Source organism: Ornithorhynchus anatinus, chromosome 1 (genome assembly GCF_004115215.2).
Source record: "Ornithorhynchus anatinus isolate Pmale09 chromosome 1, mOrnAna1.pri.v4, whole genome shotgun sequence".
NCBI classification, from domain to species: domain Eukaryota; kingdom Metazoa; phylum Chordata; class Mammalia; order Monotremata; family Ornithorhynchidae; genus Ornithorhynchus; species Ornithorhynchus anatinus.
In genome coordinates, this window is record NC_041728.1 from 63,019,940 (window position 1) to 63,038,612 (window position 18,673).

The 18,673-nt window shown below is 47.0% G+C and overlaps 1 protein-coding gene across 1 annotated transcript in view; it reads right to left on the reverse strand.

Annotated features, from left to right (window-relative positions):
- The window catches only part of LOC103169452, a 37,045-nt gene extending 18,661 nt beyond the window's left edge, over nt 1-18,384 (reverse strand). Inside the window, exons 1-5 of the mRNA XM_029057486.1 lie at nt 18,312-18,384; nt 17,600-17,827; nt 9,282-9,849; nt 5,776-5,881; nt 2,524-2,616 (exon numbers count right to left, since the gene is read on the reverse strand). Of these exons, the coding sequence (XP_028913319.1) occupies nt 2,524-2,616; nt 5,776-5,881; nt 9,282-9,849; nt 17,600-17,816 (984 nt within the window). The 5' untranslated portion in view covers nt 17,817-17,827; nt 18,312-18,384. The remainder of the gene's footprint in view (nt 1-2,523; nt 2,617-5,775; nt 5,882-9,281; nt 9,850-17,599; nt 17,828-18,311) is intronic.
- Nucleotides 18,385-18,673: the final 289 nt, after the last annotated feature.

Sequence of the window (18,673 nt, forward strand, 5' to 3'; positions counted from 1 at the left end):
TGACAAGTGGCAGAGCTGGGATTCGAACTCATGACCTCTGACTCCAAAGCCCGGGCTCTTTCCACTGAGCCACGCTGCTCCTCTAACTTGTGTCCAACTTGATTTGCTTGTATCCACCCTAGAGTTTAGTGCAGTGCCTGGCACATAGTAAATGCTTAACAAATACCACAAGCATTAAAAATTATTATTATTATTATTATTAATAAGGAGCAGGGACAAGTGGGATGGAATGGCAGGGCTGATAGTCCTGATCCAGGATGATTTAATAAAAATAATAATTATTATTATGGCATTTGTGAAGTGCTTACTATGTGCCAAGCACTATTTTAAGTGCTGGGGTAGTTCAAGGTAATCAGGTTGTTCCATGGGAGGCTCACAGTTTTGGGTTTTTTGGGGGTTTTTTTTGTTGTTGTTGTTGTTCAGGGTGAGGTCAATGGCACTGACCCACCAAAGGAAGGCAGCCACTCTGCCAGACCTGAGCCCAGCCCCTGCAGAGGAGAAACCCCATCCAGCTGGGCCTCCACTCCCAGCACCAGTGCCTTGTGAGGGTGGCTGAAAACGCCCAGGCCAGTGAGAGGGATTGAGCCACAGGAAGCTGATTTCCTCCCATCAACCACGAAAGGGTAGAAGGGGGTTTGGCAGTTTCATTCATTCAAGCATATTTAGTAAGCACTTACTGTGAGCAGAGAACTATACTAAGCGCTTGATGGAAGAATCCCTTCTCTGCAGAGTGCGGGGTCCTGAGGCATGGCTTGCCATGGTGTTTGAGGGTGTGCCCTGGGGCAAGTCACTTCACTTTTCTGTGCCTCAGTTGCCTCATCTGGACAGTGGGGATTGAGATTGTGAGCCCCACGTGGGACAGGGACTGTGTCCCACCTGATTTGCTTGTATCCATCCCACCATTTAGTACAGTGCCTTGCACATAGTAAGTGCTTAACAAATATCATTATTATTATTATTGAGGGTCCCACACCTCTACCCTCCCACACCCTCAGGGATGCCCACCCCATCCCCACCCTCCCCTCAGCCAACATTTTCTCTAGGAATTTCTCATCCCAAGACTTTCCTTCCAAGGATTCTCTGACCTCCCACCCCTCTTTCACTTCCTCCCCAAACTGGGAGTAGTGGGACTTAAAGACATGCCCAAAACTGAATGCCTCATCTTCCCACCCAAACCCTGTCCTCCCTCAGTTTCCCATAACTGTTGACAATATCACTAGCTTCCTTGTCTCACAAGCCATGAGAAGCAGCATGGTCTAATGGATACAGCACAGACCTGAGTGTCAGAAGGACCTGGGTTCTAGTTCTGGCTCTGCCATTTGTCTGCTGTGTGATCTTGGGCAAGTCACTTGCCTTCTGTGTGCCTCCGTTACCTCATTTGTAAAATGGGGCTAAGACTGTGGCCCCATGTGGGACATGGACTGTGTCGAACCTGATTAGCTTTTACACTCCCCAGTGCCTGGCACATAGTAAGCATTTAACCAATAGCATTTTAAAAAAACATAAATTTGGCATTATCTCCAAATGATCTCTCTCATCCAATCCACATATTCTGTTCGTAACCAAATCTTGTCAGTTTTACCTTCCCAACATCTCCAGAATCTACTTCTTCCTCTCCATCTAAACTGCTATCACGCTGTCCAATCACTTATCCTATCTCACCTAGACTTCTGCATTTGCCTCCTTGTTGACTTCTCTGCCTTCTATCTCTCCTCTCTCCAATCCATACTTCACTCTGCTCCCTGGCTCATTTTTCTAAAAATCTACCCAATCCATTTCTCCTCTCTCCTCAAAACCCTCCAGTGGTTGCCCATCCACCTCTACATCAAACAGAATTGCCTTACCATTCACTTCGAGGCAATTCAAGCTTCCTCGAGGCCTTCCTGGTCACTTCACTGATCTCATCATGGCCTGGTGGACAGAGCTTGGGCCTGGGCGTCAGAGGGACTGGGGTTCTAATCCCAGCTCCACCACTTGTCCGCTATGTGACTTTGAGCAAGTCACTTCACTTCCCTATGCCTCAGTGACCTCATCTGTAAAATGGGGATTAAGACTGTGAGGCCCTCATGGGACAGGGACCGTGTCCAATTCAATTTGATTATACCCACCTCAGCACTTAGTAAAGTGTCTGGCACATATTAAGTGAAATACCACAGTTATTATTACAGGAATAACCTACTCACTGGATCTCAATCTCAACTGTCTCACCTAGACCCCTTGCTCAGGTCCTCCGTCTGACCCAGAACTCCCTCCCCCTTCATATATGACAGACCACAACTCTCCCCATATTTAAAGCCTTACTAAAATCCTATCTTCTGCAAGAAGCCATCCCTGACTTACCCCTCATTTCCCTCCCTTCAGCATCTCCCATGCACTTGAGTCTCGACTTTTAAGCACATCATTTTCACCGCCTCCCTCCACCATAATGTCTGTCTCCCGCTCTAGTCTGTAAACTCCATCCTGTCTACCTACTCTTTTGTATTGGACTCTCCCAAGAGCTTAACAAATACCATTGATTAATACCTGATAGCATTCACAGAAGGAGCTTGGAAGTTGGCCGACCTGTGCTTTCCTGCTAGAGTGGATCGCATTTTGCAGTGTCTTGTCCAGTTCCTCCTGAATGAACAGAGACATGAAAACTCATCACTCAGTGAGAAGGCTCTCTGGCCTGATGTCAAGACCAGCCACCCAATGCAAAGGTTCTCCAGTCTGTTCTCAAGACCCACCACCCAGTGATAAGGCTGTCCAGCCTACTCTCAAGACCTGCCACCCAATTAGAAGGCTCTCTGGCTTGCTCTCAAGACCTGCCACCCAAGGAGGAGGCTCTCAAAACCTCAGTCCCTCCACTTGGCAGCCCAGCCTCAGTTGGGCTGAAGACCACCTCTCCCAGCTCTTTCACGGGGAAACAGAAAGCCTCCCCTGGGAGCCAGAGAAAGGCAGGAGAGCACTTCCTTCAGAAAACACTGGCTTTGGGTCCTGGCTCCACTTGCCTGCTGTGTGACCTTGGGAAAGTCACTTTACTTCTCGGTGCCTCAGTTACCTCCTCTGTAAGATGGGGATTAAGACCGTGAGCCCCATCTGGGACAGGGACTGTATCTGATCTGATTATCTCATATCAACCTCAGTGTTTAGAACAGTCCCTGGCACATAGTAAGTGCTTAACAAATGCCATTTAAAAAATAAATAACTAAATGTGCCCTTTACTCTCAATTACATTGCATGGTGCTTAGCCTCAAATGAGCCAAGGACAGCAAGCACAGAGGAGCTGGGAAAGTGGGCATCTAAGGAGAAGGCAGAATGCATCTGAGAAGTGCTAATTCTAGTTGCCAGGAGACCAAGGCACTTAGGTATTTACACATCCCCTCCCCATCTCAGCACTTAAGTAGAATCTCTAAACTCTGTCGCTTCTAGACTGTAAACTCGTGGACATGGAACATATCTGCTAACTCTATTGCATTGTAGTCTCCCAAGAGCTTAGAACAGTGCTCTGCGCACAGTAAGTGCTCAATAGTTAATAACAATAATAATAATAATAATGGTATTTTCTACTAAGAGTCAAGCACTATACTAAGTGCTGGGGTAGATACAAGACAATCAGGTCCCACGTGGGACTCACAGTTTAAGCAGGAGGGAGAACAGGCATTGAATCCCCATTTTGCAGATGAGGGAACTAAGGCAGAGAGAAGTTATGTGACTTGCCCAAGGTTATACAGCAGGTATGTGACAGAGTTGGGATATGAAGCCAGGTTCCCTGACCCCCAGGTCCATTCTCTTTCCACTAGGTCAAGCTGCTTCTCACTGATTGACTGACCGGTTGATTGACTGATGTCCTCTACCTGTATTTTATTTTAGAGGCTGTTTACTTCTCCTCTCCCGTCCCCACCACCCGAGCCTGTAAATGCCTTGAGGGCAGGGATCAGATCCACTACCTTCATTGTATGCCCTGAAGAAAGGTCACTCTCTTTTTGAGCAAAATCTTCTTAAGGAGCAAGAAACAAAGAGGCAAAAGAAAACAGGACCAGGTTCTGTAAACATGAAGCATAACAACACACCTAGTGATAAGCTTTTTATGAACCAGCACAGGAAGCAATGGGCCTAACAGAAAGAGCACAGGCGTGAAAGTCAGGTGATCTTTATTAATTTTTGTAATGCTATCTGTTAAGCACTTAATATGTGCCAAGCCCTTTACCAAGCACTGGGGGAGATACAAGATAATCAGGTTGAACACAGTCCCTCTCCCTTATGGGAGTAACAGTCTAAGAAGGAGAGGGGACAGATAATGAAGCCCCATTTTATAGATGAGGAAACTGAGGCACATAAAATTTCAGGGACTTGTTTAAGTTCACGCAGCTGTCAAGTGACTCCAAGGCCCATGTTCTATCTACTAGGCCACGCTACCTGAGTTTCAATCTTGGTTCTTCCACTTTCCTGCTTTGTGAACTTGAATAAGTCCCTGAAGATCTATGTGCCTCAGTTTCCTCTTGTGAGATGGAGAATACATTCCTATTCTCCCTCTTCCTTAGACTGGGGCTCCACTGTGACTGATCTCCATATCTCATATGCACCCCAATACTTGGCTGCCAGTAAGGGCTCAACAAATATTATTATTATTTGGATACGTGGATCCTCCATGAACCTTTTCAGGCACACAGGCATTCAGAGATGCAGCATGGTTCAGTGGCAAGATCCCAGGCTTGGGAGTCAGAGGTCATGGGTTCTAATCCTGCCTCCACCACTTACCAGCTGTGTGACCTTGGGCAAGTCACTTAAATTCTCTGGGCCTCAGTTACCTCATCTGTATAATGGGGATTAAGGCTGTGAGCCCCACGTGGGACAACCTGATTTCCTGGTGTGTCCCCCCACCCCACAGTGCTTAGAATAGTGCTGGGCACATAGTAAGCGCTTAACAAATGCCATCATTATTATTATTATTATTATTATAGGTGACTTTCACCATCAGTGGTGTTTTCTTCAAATATGAAGGCCAACTATATTTCTTATAGACATCTATTTATGGGAACAAGTACTTGAGTGAGGGAGAAGAAGAATGGGCCAATGGAAAGAGCAGGAGCCTGAGCGTCTGAGGACCTAGGGTCTCATCCTGACTTTGACAAATGGTTGCTATGTGACCTTTGGTAAGTCACTTAATTTCTCGGTGTCTCAGGTACCTCATCTGTAAATTGGGGGTTAAGACCTTGAGCCCCATGTGGGATAGGGACTATGTCCAACCTGTTTAGCTTGTATCTGCCCCGGCCCTTAGAATAGCATTTGGTATTTAGTAAACCCTAAACAAATACCCTAATTACTATCATTATTATATCATTATATCACGTTATATATCATTATTAATAACTCACTATGAGCAGGAGGCATATATGTTGATTCTGTTGTATTATACTATCCCAAATACTTAGAATAGTGCTCTGCACAGAGTAAGCACTTAATAAACCCCACTGATTGATTGATTTGATTGATCTGTGCCAGTGCTTGGAACAGTGCATGACACACAGCTTAACAAATATAATAATTATAACAATAATAATACTTAATACAGTGCTCTGCACAGAGCAAGCACTCAATAAGCACTACTGATTGATTGGGGCCTGGGCCAACAACTGATGAGCCTTGGAGATGAGGAAGAAAATCAAATTGTACTTTCCAAGCGCTTAGTACAGTGCTCTGAATACAGTAAGTGCTCAATAAATATGACTGAATGAATGAACGAAATGCAGTGGCTAGCTAGAAGCTAGTCTTGTTGAAACCCCTCCACCTTACCTGAAGCAGTTTTAGTATCCTTTCTTCAATCTGAATCACCAAGTAACAGAACTTTATGGCGTCCAAGCTGCCCTCTTCCTGGGCCTTCGCCTGGTCATGCTTCTTCCTAGTGGTTTATATACATGGCATGAAATTAATCATTCGATCAATCATATTTTTTGATCACTCACTCTGTGCAGAGCACTGTACTAAGCACTTGGGAGAGTACAGGTGCAACAGAATTAATAATAATAATAATGTTGGTATTTGTTAAGCGCTTACTATGTGCCGAGCACTGTTCTAAGCGCTGGGGTAGACATAGGGGAATCAGGTTGTCCCACGTGGGGCTCACAGTCTTGATCCCCATTTTACAGATGAGGGAACTGAGGCACAGAGAAGTTAAGTGACTTGCCCACAGTCACACAGCCGACAAGTGGCAGAGCTGGGATTCGAACTCATGAGCCCTGACTCCAAAGCCCATGCTCTTTCCACTGAGCCACGCTGCTTCGTGTTAGCACATTCCCTCCCCATAATGAGCTTACAGAATAGAAAGGGAGGCAGATATTAATATGAGTAAACAATTTATAATATAACATGTAAAGATGTGTACCTAATGCTGTGAGGTTGGGGGTGGGGAGAATATCAAACCTCCAAAGGTCGTAGACCCAAGTGCAGAGATGAGGCAGAAGGGCGAGAGAGCTGGGGAAAAGAGGGCTTAATCGAGGAAGGCTTCTTGGAGGAGGTGTGACCTTATTAAAGCTTTGAAGGTGGAGAGAGTGGTAGTCTGGCATATATGGAGGGGGAGGGAGTTAGGGGTAGGAGGTGGGAAAGGGGTTGGCGACCAGATAGACGAGATCGGGGCTCAGTGAATATTCTGGAGGCAGAGGAGCGGAGTGTGCGGGCCGGGCTATAGTAGGAGATTAGTGAGGTGAGGTAGGATGGGGCGAGTGTTTTAAAGCAGAGAAGCAGTGTGGCTCAGTAGAAAGAGCCCGTGTTTGGGAATCAGAGGTCATGGGTTCGAATCTCACTCTGTCACTTGTCAGCTGTATGACTGTGGGCAAGTCACTTCACTTCTCTGTGCCTCAGTTACCGCATCTGTAAAATGGGGATTAAGACTGTGAGCCTCACGTGGGACAACCTGATTATCCTGTATCTACCCCAGCGCTTAGAACAGTGCTCTGCACATAGTAAGCACTGAACAAATACCAACATTATTATTAAAGCGCTCAAAGAGATGTTGATCTTTGAGAAGGGCCACCAAACTCTCAACTCCGCCTCCTGGAAGGGGGTGATAAATTTCATACTGCATTCTGTAAGGGCAAGACAGTGATTTGGCCAGTCAAGGAGAGACTTAGCTGACCCTTTCCGCAGCCCCAGTGAAGTCGAGCCGGACTGCGCACCAGGTCTTGTTCAATCATTCGATCATATTCGTTGAGCACTAACTGGGTATAAAATACTGTATTAAACACTTGGGGGAGTGGGGGAGCTCACAGTCTAGAGGGGGAGGTGGGCATTAATAATAAATAAATAAATGACAGATAAATACATATGTGCTATGGGGATGGGAGGGAGGAAGAATGACAGTGCAAGTAAGAGCGGTGCAGAAGGAAGTGGGTGAAGGGGAGAGGATGGCTTAGTCAGGGAAGGCTCCTTGGAAGATATGTGCCTTCAACAAGGCTTTGAAGTCGGGGAGAGCAATGACCTGAGCCACACGGGACTCTTAATCTCCATCTTCCCAATGAGGCAACTGAGGACCAGAAGTGGAATGATTGCCCCTAGGTCACCCAGCAGACAAACGGCAGAGCCAGGATTAGAACCCAGGTCTTCTGACTCCCAGGCCCTTGCTCTTTCCACTAGACTAAGCTGCTTTCATGCCGTGATCAACCTGTCCTGGAGAAGGCCCTGGTCACCCATGTCTCTCTCAAGACAGGAAGCTCGTACTGGGCAAGGAACTTGTCCACTCATTCTGCCATACTATACTCTCCCAGCTGCTTAGTAAAGTGTTCTGTGCATAGTAATTGCTCAATATATACCACTGTTTCCAATAATCAGGGTAAAAGTCATCCAGCTCAACTGATACCACTGAGAACCCATTAATATAATTTACGGATATGGACATAAGTGCTGTGATATCTCAGAGAACCATCGAGAGTCCCTGGATCTCTAAGAGCTAGTAAGTGCTGGTGACTGGGCTCCAGAAAAACTGAGAAGCAGCGTGGCTTAGTGGACAGACCCTGGGCTTGGGAGTCAGAGGTCGTGGTTTCTAATCCTGACTCCGCCACTTATCAGCTGTGAGAAGTCACTTCACTTCTCTCTGCCTGTGTTACCTCATCTGTAAAATGGGGATTAAGTCTATGAGCCCCACGTGGGACAGCCTGAATACCTAGTATCTATCCCAGTATTTAGAAGAGTGCTTGGCACCTAGTAAGCGTTTAGCAAATACACTCATCATCATTATTATTATTATTATCATTATTTCACATCACCTAAAGGGGAGATTTTGGGGTGGCATTTTGCAGCCACTTCAGGCCATCCCTGATGAAGCAGCATGGCTCAGTGGAAAGAGCCTGGGCTTCGGAGTCAGAGGTCATGGGTTCGACTCCCAGCTCTGCCACTTGTCAGCTGTGTGACTGTGGGCAAGTCACTTCACTTCTCTGTGCCTCAGTTACCTCATCTGTAAAATGCAGATTAACTGTGAGCCTCACGTGGGACAACCTGATTACCCTGTATCTACCCCAGTGCTTAGAACAGTGCTCTGCACATAGTAAGCGCTTAACAAATACCAACGTTATTATTATTATTAAGCCCTCCTCTCCTCTTCTCCCTCTCCCTTCTGCATTGCCCTGACTTGCTCCTTTCATTCATTCCCTCCCCCCCAACCCCACAGCACTTATGCACATATCTGTACATTATTTATTTATATTAATGTCTGTCTCCCCATCTAGGATCTAAGCTTGTTGTGGGAAGAGAGTGTGTCTACTTATTGTTGTATTCATTCAATACTATTTATTGAGCACTTACTATGTATTCTCCCAAGAGCTTAGAACAGTGCTCTGCACACAGTAAGCTTGCAAAAAATGCGATTGAATGAATGAACAACTATCCTATCACAGCTAGAATACTGGACCCCTGAACTCTCCTTCTCCAGCCTCTCCCCCTTCAGTCTATACTCCACACTGCCACTTGGATCATCCTTCTAAACCATCTCTCAACACATCTCTCCATTCCTCAAAAATAAACCCCTGTAGAAATTTCTTCTCTGTCGAATTTCTCTAGTTTACATACCAGCTCTCTCCACCCATTCCACTTCTTCAGCAGCTGGCACTCTGCCACACTGTGCCTGTCTTCAAATTGCACCACCCTCTTGCCTCACCTGCCTTCTCCTGCTTGATCACACCTGTCGCCCTGTCTGCAAGTCCCTCTCTCCCAGACCACAGGTCTCCCTGGCTTCAAAACCCTCCTAAAATCCCACCTCCACTGAAAAAGCAGGGTGAGGGCAGGATCAAAATGTGTCATCAGGGACTTACCCTTTGCCATAAATGTTACATGATGCCCATATATGCATCTGATAGAGGTCTTTAATGGAAAGGTTACTGCAGACAATCTTATTCAGGTGACAGAGCAGAACATCTTGGAAGCATCTCTGGTAGAGGGCAGAAAGGTTTTCTTCCCTCTGTTCCTTCAGGTTTCTCCAGATCTTGTTGTTCAGTTCCTCCAAATACGCATCCATCTTCTGGTCTGGGTCTTGTTTGAATGGCGGAATCTCCAAGCCAGCGTAGGCCCCGAACAGCCCTTCCAGTTCAGAGTCGCAGCTGTCAGAGGAATCGCTCATTGAGTCCTCCGACTCTTCATCCCTCCCGGGTTTCTCCTGGTGCCCCTCTGCACCCTGCAAAACCAAACCGGCCCCCGACTCCGGCTTCTCGAGGCCCTCCTGGTCTCCCGTTTGGAAGGCCATTCCCACTGCTTCCCCCGTCTTCTGTTTTATAAATTTCAAAAGGGCTGCTTTGATCTCAGCTTCCACTTGGTCACACCGGTCAAAATCCTTGATAGCATCCAGAAATTTCCCTTGCTCAATGGCTTTGTAGAGAGTTTGTTCTGAAATGAAGTAGTCAGGAGGTGCTCTGAGTCAAAATCTGCCTTAGAAGAACAACGAGTGCATAAGGCCAACTCGTTGACCTAGCTGCTGACCTTTAGTGCTTACTATGTGCCAAACCCTGTACAAAGCTTTGGGGTAGACTGAAGATGAACAGGTTGGACACGGCCCCTGTCCCACATAGAGCTCCCAGTCTAAAGGGGAGAGACGAAAGATATTTAATCCCCATTTTACAGATAAGGAAACCGAGACTGAGAGAGAAGGCACTGCTCCTTGCACAACAGGCAAACAGTGGAGCCAGGATTAGAACCCAAGTCTCCTGACTCCCAGGCCCCTGCTCTTTCCCGAGGCCACGTAAACGACGGCAGTCAATTAATCACCCAGTAGCATTTATTGGGCACTTACTCTGTGCAGAACACTGTACTAAGTACTTGGGAGAGTACAGTAAAGTTGGTAGACACAATCCCTGCCTCCAGGGGTTTACTATCTAGTCGGGGAGACAGACAGTAAAACACATTACAAGTAGGAAAAGTAATGAGGTATAAAGATCCGTAGATGACTGCAGTCAGGGGTGGAGAGAGGGGTGAATAACCAAGGGCTTAGGTGACCCGGAGGGGAAAATAGGATGAAGAGCTGAGATGAATCAGGGGAAGCCTCTTGGCATAAATGTAATTTCAAAAGGGGCTGGCCTCGATCAACAGTATTTATTGAGCACTTACCATGTGCAGAACACCGTACTAAGTGCTTGGGAGAGTACAATACAATAGAATTGGTAGACATGTAATAATACTAACTGTATTTGTTAAGCATTTATTATTTTCCAGGCACTGTATTAAGCACTGGGGTGGAGGCAAGCAAATCAGGTTGAACACAGTCCCTGTTCCACGTAGGGCTCACAGTCTCAATCCCCATTTTGCAGATGAGGTAACTGAGGCCCAGAGAAGTGAAGTGACTTGCCTAAGGTCATCCACCAGACAAGTGGTGGGGTCAGGATTAGAACCCATGACCTTCTGACTCCCAGGCCCGTGCTCTATCCACTATACCATGCTGCTTCCTGACCACAGCAAGAGAAGCAGCGTGTCTCAGTGGAAAGAGCCAGGGCTTGGCGGTCAGAGGTCATGGGTTCTACTCCTGGCTCCACCACTTGTCAGCTGTGTGACTTTGGGCAAGTCACTTAACTTCTCTGAGCCTCAGTTACCTCATCTGTAAAATGGGGATGAAGACTGCGAGCCCCACGTGGGACAACTTGATCACCTTGTATCCCCCCAGCACTTAGAACAGTGCTTTGCACATAGTAAGCACTTAAATGCCATCATCATTATTATTATTATTACAGTCTAGAGAAAATGAAGAGATCAGTGGTCCGTTTGACTGTAAGCTCAACATGGGCAGGGAACACGTCTATTAACTGTGTTGTACTGTACTCTGCCAAGTGCTTAGTACAGTACTCTCCACACAGGAAGCACTCAATAAATACCATTGAATGATCAGCTGGGCCCAAAGGGGAAGAGAGTTCCAGGCAGAAGTGAGAGCATGTGTAACAGGTCAGCAGCATGAGGTTCAGTGAGTAAGTTGGTATAAATGGAGCAAGGCTTATGGGCTGAGTTGTAATAGGGCATGAGGGAGGGCAAGGAGATCAGATGCTTTAAAGCTGATGGTAAAGAGTTTCTGTTTGATGCGGAGGTGGATGGGCAACCCCTGGAGGTTCTTGAGGAGTGGAGAAACATGCACTGAATGGATTCAATGAAATATGAACCAGGCAACAGAGTGAAGTATGGACTGGAGTGGGGAGAGACAGGAGGCAGGGAGGTCAGCAAGGAGGCTGATGCAGTAATCAAGGTGGGAAAAGATAAGCGCTTGGTTTAAGAAGCAGTGTGGCCTAGTAGAAAGAGCACAGGCTTAAGAGACAGTGGACCCGAGTTCTAATTCTGGCTCCGCCAGAGGTCAGCTGTGTAATCTTGGACATGTCACTTCACTTCTTTGTGCCTCAGTTACCTCATCTGTAAAACGGGGATTAAGACTACGACCCCTACTTGGGGCATGAACTACGTCCAATCTGATTAGCTGGTATCTACCGCAGAGCTTAGTACATAACCTGGCACATAGTAAGCAATTAGCAAATACCATTTAAAAAAAACTAGTAACCTGATAGCAGTTTGGAAGGAGAGGAAAGGGTGGATTTTAGTGAAGTTGTGAAGGTGAAACTGATGGGATTTGGTGCCCCAATTGAATGAGAAAGATGAGTCAAAGTTAGCACCAAGGTTACAGGCCTGTGAGACAGAGGATGGGAGTGATGGGAAAGTCAAGGGGGGACAGGGTTTGGGCAGGAAGCTGAGGAGTTCTGTTTTGGAAAGGTTAAGTTCGACGCGTCAGTGGAGCATCCAAGTAGAGATGCCCTAAAGGCAGGATGAAATGTGATATTGCAGAGAAGGAGAGAGGTCGGTGCTGAAGATGCTCACTTGGGAATAATCTCCATAGAGATAGTAGTTGAAGTCATGGGAGAGAATCAATCAGGCATTCAATTAATCAATCATTTATTGAGCTCTTACTGTGTGCAGAGCACAGTACTAAGCACTTGGGAGCGTACGATGATAGCAAAGCTGGTAGACACCTTCCCAGCTCACAATGAGCTTATATTCTAGAGGAGTGCATGAGTTCTCAGAGGGAATGGGTGTAGATGGAGAATAGAAGAGGCCAAAGAACTGAACCTTGAGGGAGCCCCACTATCGTCGGCGGGGGAGCAGAGGTGGAGCCGGTGAAAGAGACTTAGAAGATGCGACCAGAGAGATAGGAGGAAAATGAGGAGAGGACTCTGTCCATGAAGCCGAGGTTGCGTAATGTTTCCAGGAGAAGGGGGAGGTCGACAGTGTCAAAGGCAGCTGAAAGGTGGAGGAGGATTTGGAGGCCTTTGGATTTGGCAAGGAGGAGATCATTGGTGACCTTTGAAGAGGGCGGTTTCTGTGGAGTGAAGGGGATGGAAGCCAGATTGGAGGGGGTCAGGGAAAGAATTGGAAGAGAGGAAGTGGAGACAGAGGGTTTAGGCAACTCACTCAAGGAGTTTGAAGAGGTGAGAGATGGGAGTGATAACTCGAGGGAGCTGTAGGATCAAGGGATGGGGTTTTTTTTGGATAGGAGAGACACGAGCACTTTTGAAAGCAGTGAGGAAGAAGCCTGTGGAGAGTGAACAATTGACAATGGTAGTCAGCGAAGAAAAGAGTGGGCAAGTGCTCCACCATTTGTATGCTGTGTGACCTTGGCCAAGTCACTTCACTGTTCTTTGCCTCAGTTAAAATGCAGATTGAGACTGGGAGCTCCACGTGAGACAGGGACTGTGTCCAGCCCGATTTGCTCGGACCCAACCCTGCGCTTAGTATGGTGCCTGGCACATAGTAAGTGCTTAACAAATAAAATTATTATTATTATTATAAGGTGCAAAAGTGTGGGGTCAGAGGCTCAGGTGAAGGGGGTGGAATCGGGAGATCTCTTCAGATACTGCTGAGAAAGATGGGTGAATTGAAGAAGGGGCAGGAAGAGGGAGGGGCTGCAGAGGAACTGAGATTTTAGGGAGATTGCACCTATTGGTTTTAATTTCAATTTCCTTCTGCCTTCAGTCCATCTCTACTTAGATGTCCTTCCAAGACCTCAAAATTTACATGTCCAAAATAGAACTCTTTATTTTCACCTGCAAACCCTGCCCTCCCCGTGACTTTCTCATTACTGTAGACAACACCACCATCCTCCCCTCTCACAAGCCCTTAATCTGGTATTATCCTCAACTCGTCTCTCTCATTCTACTCACGTATGCAATCAGTCACCAAATTTTGTGGGTTCAACCTTCAAAACCTTGCTAGGATCTGCCCTTTCCTCTCCATCCAAACTGCACACAAACAAAAAGCAGAAAACAAATTTCACACTTTAGCTTCTCTGTGCTTGCTGCCTTTGGCTCGCCTGATGCTAAACCACCCTGAAATGGGTAACTGAGAGTAAAGGGTGTGTTTATTTAACTGTAAGCCCGTCAAAGGGCAGGGACTGTTTCTATCTGTTACCGATTTGTACATTCCAAGCGCTTAGTACAGTGCTCTGCAAATACTAAGCGCTCAAATACTATTGAATGAATTTATTTTTATGGCATTTAAGCACTTACTATGTGCCAACCTCCTTTCTAGGTTACACCTGGAGAGTTTCCAGTACTCTACCAGTCTCAACTAGAGGAGGGAGAGTCAAGCAGAACCATGCCCATTCCATTCTTAGCTTGGCCAGTGGCTAGCAAATGGAAGGCAACCTGCTACAAGTCAAAACTCACCTGTGCCGGGCAACAGCAGCATGGGAGAGAGTCAAGGGTGGAGACTCGAGTTTACCGCACGGAAGGAGACAATGGTAAATAAACCACTTGGTAAAAACTGTGTTTTTACCAAGAAAACTCTGTGGATGCACTGTCAGAATGATTGCAGATGGAGGAGGGGCGTTCTGGGAGACGTGTCCATGGCGTCGCTATGGGTCGGAGACGACTCGACAGCATAAGACAGACATGAGCCAGGGACTATTCTAAGCACTGGGTTAGAAACAAGCTAAACATGTCCCACATGGGGCTCAAAGTCTTAGTCTCCATTTTACAGACGAGGTCACTACTGAGGCCCAGAGAAGTGAAGCGACTTGCCTGAGGTCCCAGAGCAGGCGTGCAGTGGGGCTAAGATTAGAACCCAAGACCTTCTGACTTCCAGGCCCATAATCTATGCACCAAGCCACACCATTCTGCCTCCCTCCTCCTGCCCACCACTCTCAATGATAATCCATTAGATTGTCAACTCCTCAAGGGCAGGAATCAATGGATTCATCAGGAATGGAATCAAGGCAGCGTGGCCTAGTGAAAAGAACATGGGCTCAGGAGTCATGGGGCCTAGGTTCTAATTCAGCTCCCCTGTGTGTCTGCTCTGTGACCTTGAGTAACTCACTTCACTTCTCTGTGTTTCAGTTACCTGATCTGGTAAGTGGGGATTAAATCCTATTCCCTCCTACTTCAACTGTGGGATAAGGGCTGTGTCCAACCTGATTAGCTCGTACCTACCACAGCACTTAGAACGATGCCTGGCACATAGTAAGTGCCTGACAAGTACCAGAGTTATTTTTATTTCGTTCTTTTGTACCATCCAAGCACCCAGTACAGTATTCTGCACACATACCCTCAGGAGGTGTTCAGTACAGTCCTCTGCACTGAGGAGTTGCTCAGTAAAGGCAGATGATGGGAACATGGAGGAGAAGGCTGCCTTGGTTCTGTGGGGAATATTTCTACAAGAGAAGCAGCATGGCTCAGTGGAAAGAGCACGGGCTTTGGAGTCAGAGGTCATGGGTTCAAATCCCGGCTCTGCCACTTGTCAGCTGCGTGACTGTGGGCAAGTCACTTAACTTCTCTATGCCTCAGTTCCCTCATCTGTAAAATGGGGATTAAGACTGTGAGCCCCATGTGGGACAATCTGATTCCCCTGTGTCTACTCCAGCGCTTAGAACAGTGCTCTGCACATAGTAAGTGCTTAACAAATACCAACATTATTATTATTATTATTATTATTATTATTATTATTATTAAATTCTACTTGCTTACCCTCCCAGAGAGGCACATGGGAGGAAGTGCTTGCTTTGCCCATGGGGAAACGAAGACTCAGAGTGGTTTCTGACTCGGCTTCCCCGTATTTTGGTCCCCAGGTTGGGTTCGGGCTAAATTCAAGGTGGTTCCCCTAGGGTAATCAACCCTGTCCCTTTCTGCTGGGGAGGACAAGCTGCCAAGGGCTACATAAAAAATAAAAAGAGGTGGAAAGAAAACCCAGGCCTCTCTCCAAACCCAGTCAGAAAAGTCTGGTGCACAGTCTATAATCCCTAGACTGTAAGCTCCCTGAGGGCAGGGAACGTGTCTTTTATGTGACTATCTTGTCTTCTTCCAAGCACTTAGTACAATGCTCTACACACAGTAAGCATTCAATAAATACGACTGACTGACTAATGAAGTCTTCAAGAGGCTCTCCTGCTTCTTCCAACGGAATTGGGATCTGGATCTGAGTTCCAGTCCTCCGGGAAGCAATCTGTCTTTTCTCGGTGAAGTTGTGGTGGTGGCTCCTTGGGGAGAGATGGCCCCAGCCCGAACCACAGTTCCATGTGTTCACGCTACTGTCATTTAGACTGACCTAGACAGCAGAGTTTCCACCTGCTTGGGCTGCTTTTCCCGACTAAAATCAATCTGTCATGTTTTGAATGCTTACTGTGTACCGAGCACTGTACTGGAGGGATTAGAAGAGTACAACAGAACAGAGTTTTTGTTTTGTTTTGTTTCACAGTATTTAAATGCTTACTGTGTGCCAGCCACTGTCCTGAGCACTTAGGGAAGATACAATCAGGTTGGACACAGTCCCCTCCCACTTAGTGCTCACAGTCCTTATCCCCATTTTACAGAAGAGGTAACTGAGGCACAGAGAAGTTAAATTACTTGGCTTGAGGTCACCCAGAAGGTGAGTGACTCCCAGGACTGTGCTCTACCCACTAGACCATGCTGCTTCTCTGAAACAAAGAACATGGTCCTCAGAAGCCCCGTTGGGCTATGTGAGATCCAGTAGTCTTTGCTTATAGTGGAGTACTATATTGGTGATCCTTTCCCTTGGAAGGGATGATGCGGATATGATTAATCTCACAGGACGAGAAGCAGAAAGGCCCATTGGAAAGAGTCTGGGCCTGGGAATTGGGGGCCTGGGTTCTAATCTCAGCTCGGCAACTTGCCTGCTGTGTGACCTTGGGCAAGTCACTAACTGCCCTGGGCCTCGATTTCCTCACCTGTAAAATGGCCCGTGGGCCCCATGTGGGACAGGGACAGCGTTCTCCTCGATTATTTCGTATCTATCCCCGTATTTAGAAAAGTGCTTGGCACACAGTAAGCATTTACAAATACCACCATGACCACTGTTATCCTGCAAAACAAGTGAGGATTCACTTGTTTGCCTGATCGAAAGGTGTCCTAGCCCAGACCATGGGAGTTCAGCCCCAAGGCTAGAGGGCTAAGAGCCAAACCAGCCATAGAATGAGAGTCGGAGGCTTGAGCCTGGGGAGAAAATTCATTCATTCACTCAAATGTACTTATTGAGCACTTACTGTGTGCAAAGCACTATACTAAGTGCTTGGGAAAGTACAATACAACAATAAATGGACACATTCCCTGCCCACAGCGAGCTTACCCTCTAGAGGGGGGAGCTTATAGTCTAGTTAATTGGGTGAGACCCAGTTCCTGTCCCACATGAGGCTCACACTTTTATCCCCATTTGACAGATGAGGCAGCTGAGGCACAGAGAAGTGAAGTGACTTGCTCAAGGTCACACAGCAGATATGTGGCAGAGCAGGAATTAGAATAGAACCCAGGTCCTTCTGATTCCTAGGTGAAGGAATTCAGGTAAAATTTGAGATCAGATGGAGAATGGATAAAGGGGAGAGCAGGAGGGGCAGAGGTAGTACAAATGCTGCAGATGGTGGAACTGACAGACCCGGGGAAGGAGGAGCCAAGCTGAATAGTAATAACGGTGGTATTTGTTAAGCGCTTACTAGGTGCCAAGCACTGTACTAAGCTCTGGGGTAGATACAAGCAAATTGGTTTGGGCAGAATACCTGTCCCACATGGGGCTCACAGTCTCAATCCCCATTTTTTTTTTACAGATGAGGGAACTGAGGCACAGAAAAGTGAAGACACATGGAGGCCAGATCTGCAAGAATGAGGAATACCTGTAATTAGCTCCTGACGATGCTCTTCTTCTCTCTGCCTCTTCTTAGTTTTTTTGTTCCATACTGACTTGGGCCAAAAAATGCTCTTCAATAAGTCCATATAGTTTGTCTTTTCCTGATGTTCCTCCGCCTCCTCTGGCTGAATGCTTGCTTCCTCAACAGAAGCAGCCTCATCCTGCCTCTTCTGGCTTTTCTTCGACCTCCATTTCTTCATCATGGCATCCGAACCTGAGGTGGAATAAGGCTCTGTTAGAGGATGAGCACCTCTAGCATCACCCAGAGTGCTGAGTATAGTGCTTGGCACAGAATAAGCACCTGTAGATACCATTGATTGATTGATGGATTAATCAGCCCGCTGCAGGCTCCTTACTCCCCAAATTCATCTTCCTGGCGTTTTGGAAAACTCTGTCGCCTGACTTCCCTTTCCTTCATGAACATTTATAAGGTCTGAGGGCATTGGTTTTGGACAGTACCTTCCCTCCTCCCCCAGAGAGCAAGCTCACTCCTACAGTGCTTGGGAGAGAAACAAAGGAATTTCCTTCCACAGCTGAAAGAGAGGAAGCAGTCAACTGCTGAGAGTTTCCCAGGAAAGTTGCAGTCGCTCAAATGGAAAGGTAGGATCTCTCTCTTTCGAGTCCCCGCCTCTTACCCATCCACCCTGAATTTAATCAAAGAGGCCGGCCCCACTCCACCTCTGCCCCCTGACATCTACCTCCAATCTAGAAGTCAAGCAGCGTATGGGGAGTTCCGACGGCTAAGAGGTTTAGCTTTCATCCATCGAGCTCTGCGCTGCTCTGAGAGGTATGCATACCCTGCACCAGATCCCAGAAAGCGTGGTTAGTGACCCAACCCCGGGCGGGGCTGGGAGGAGCTTAGCCCCTGATTCTATGAGAAACTAAAAGCTGCTTCCTGAGTCGAGTTGGTGGGGATGTTGCTTGCAGAAAAAACAGCAAGTAACAAGACTTCTCCACGTGGCCAGTTTTGTCCGAAATCCATTTAAAGGATCAGAATAGCAAGTAGCACTTCTCATTTCAAGAACGCTTACCAGCAATCGCTCCTCCAGGAATGATAACT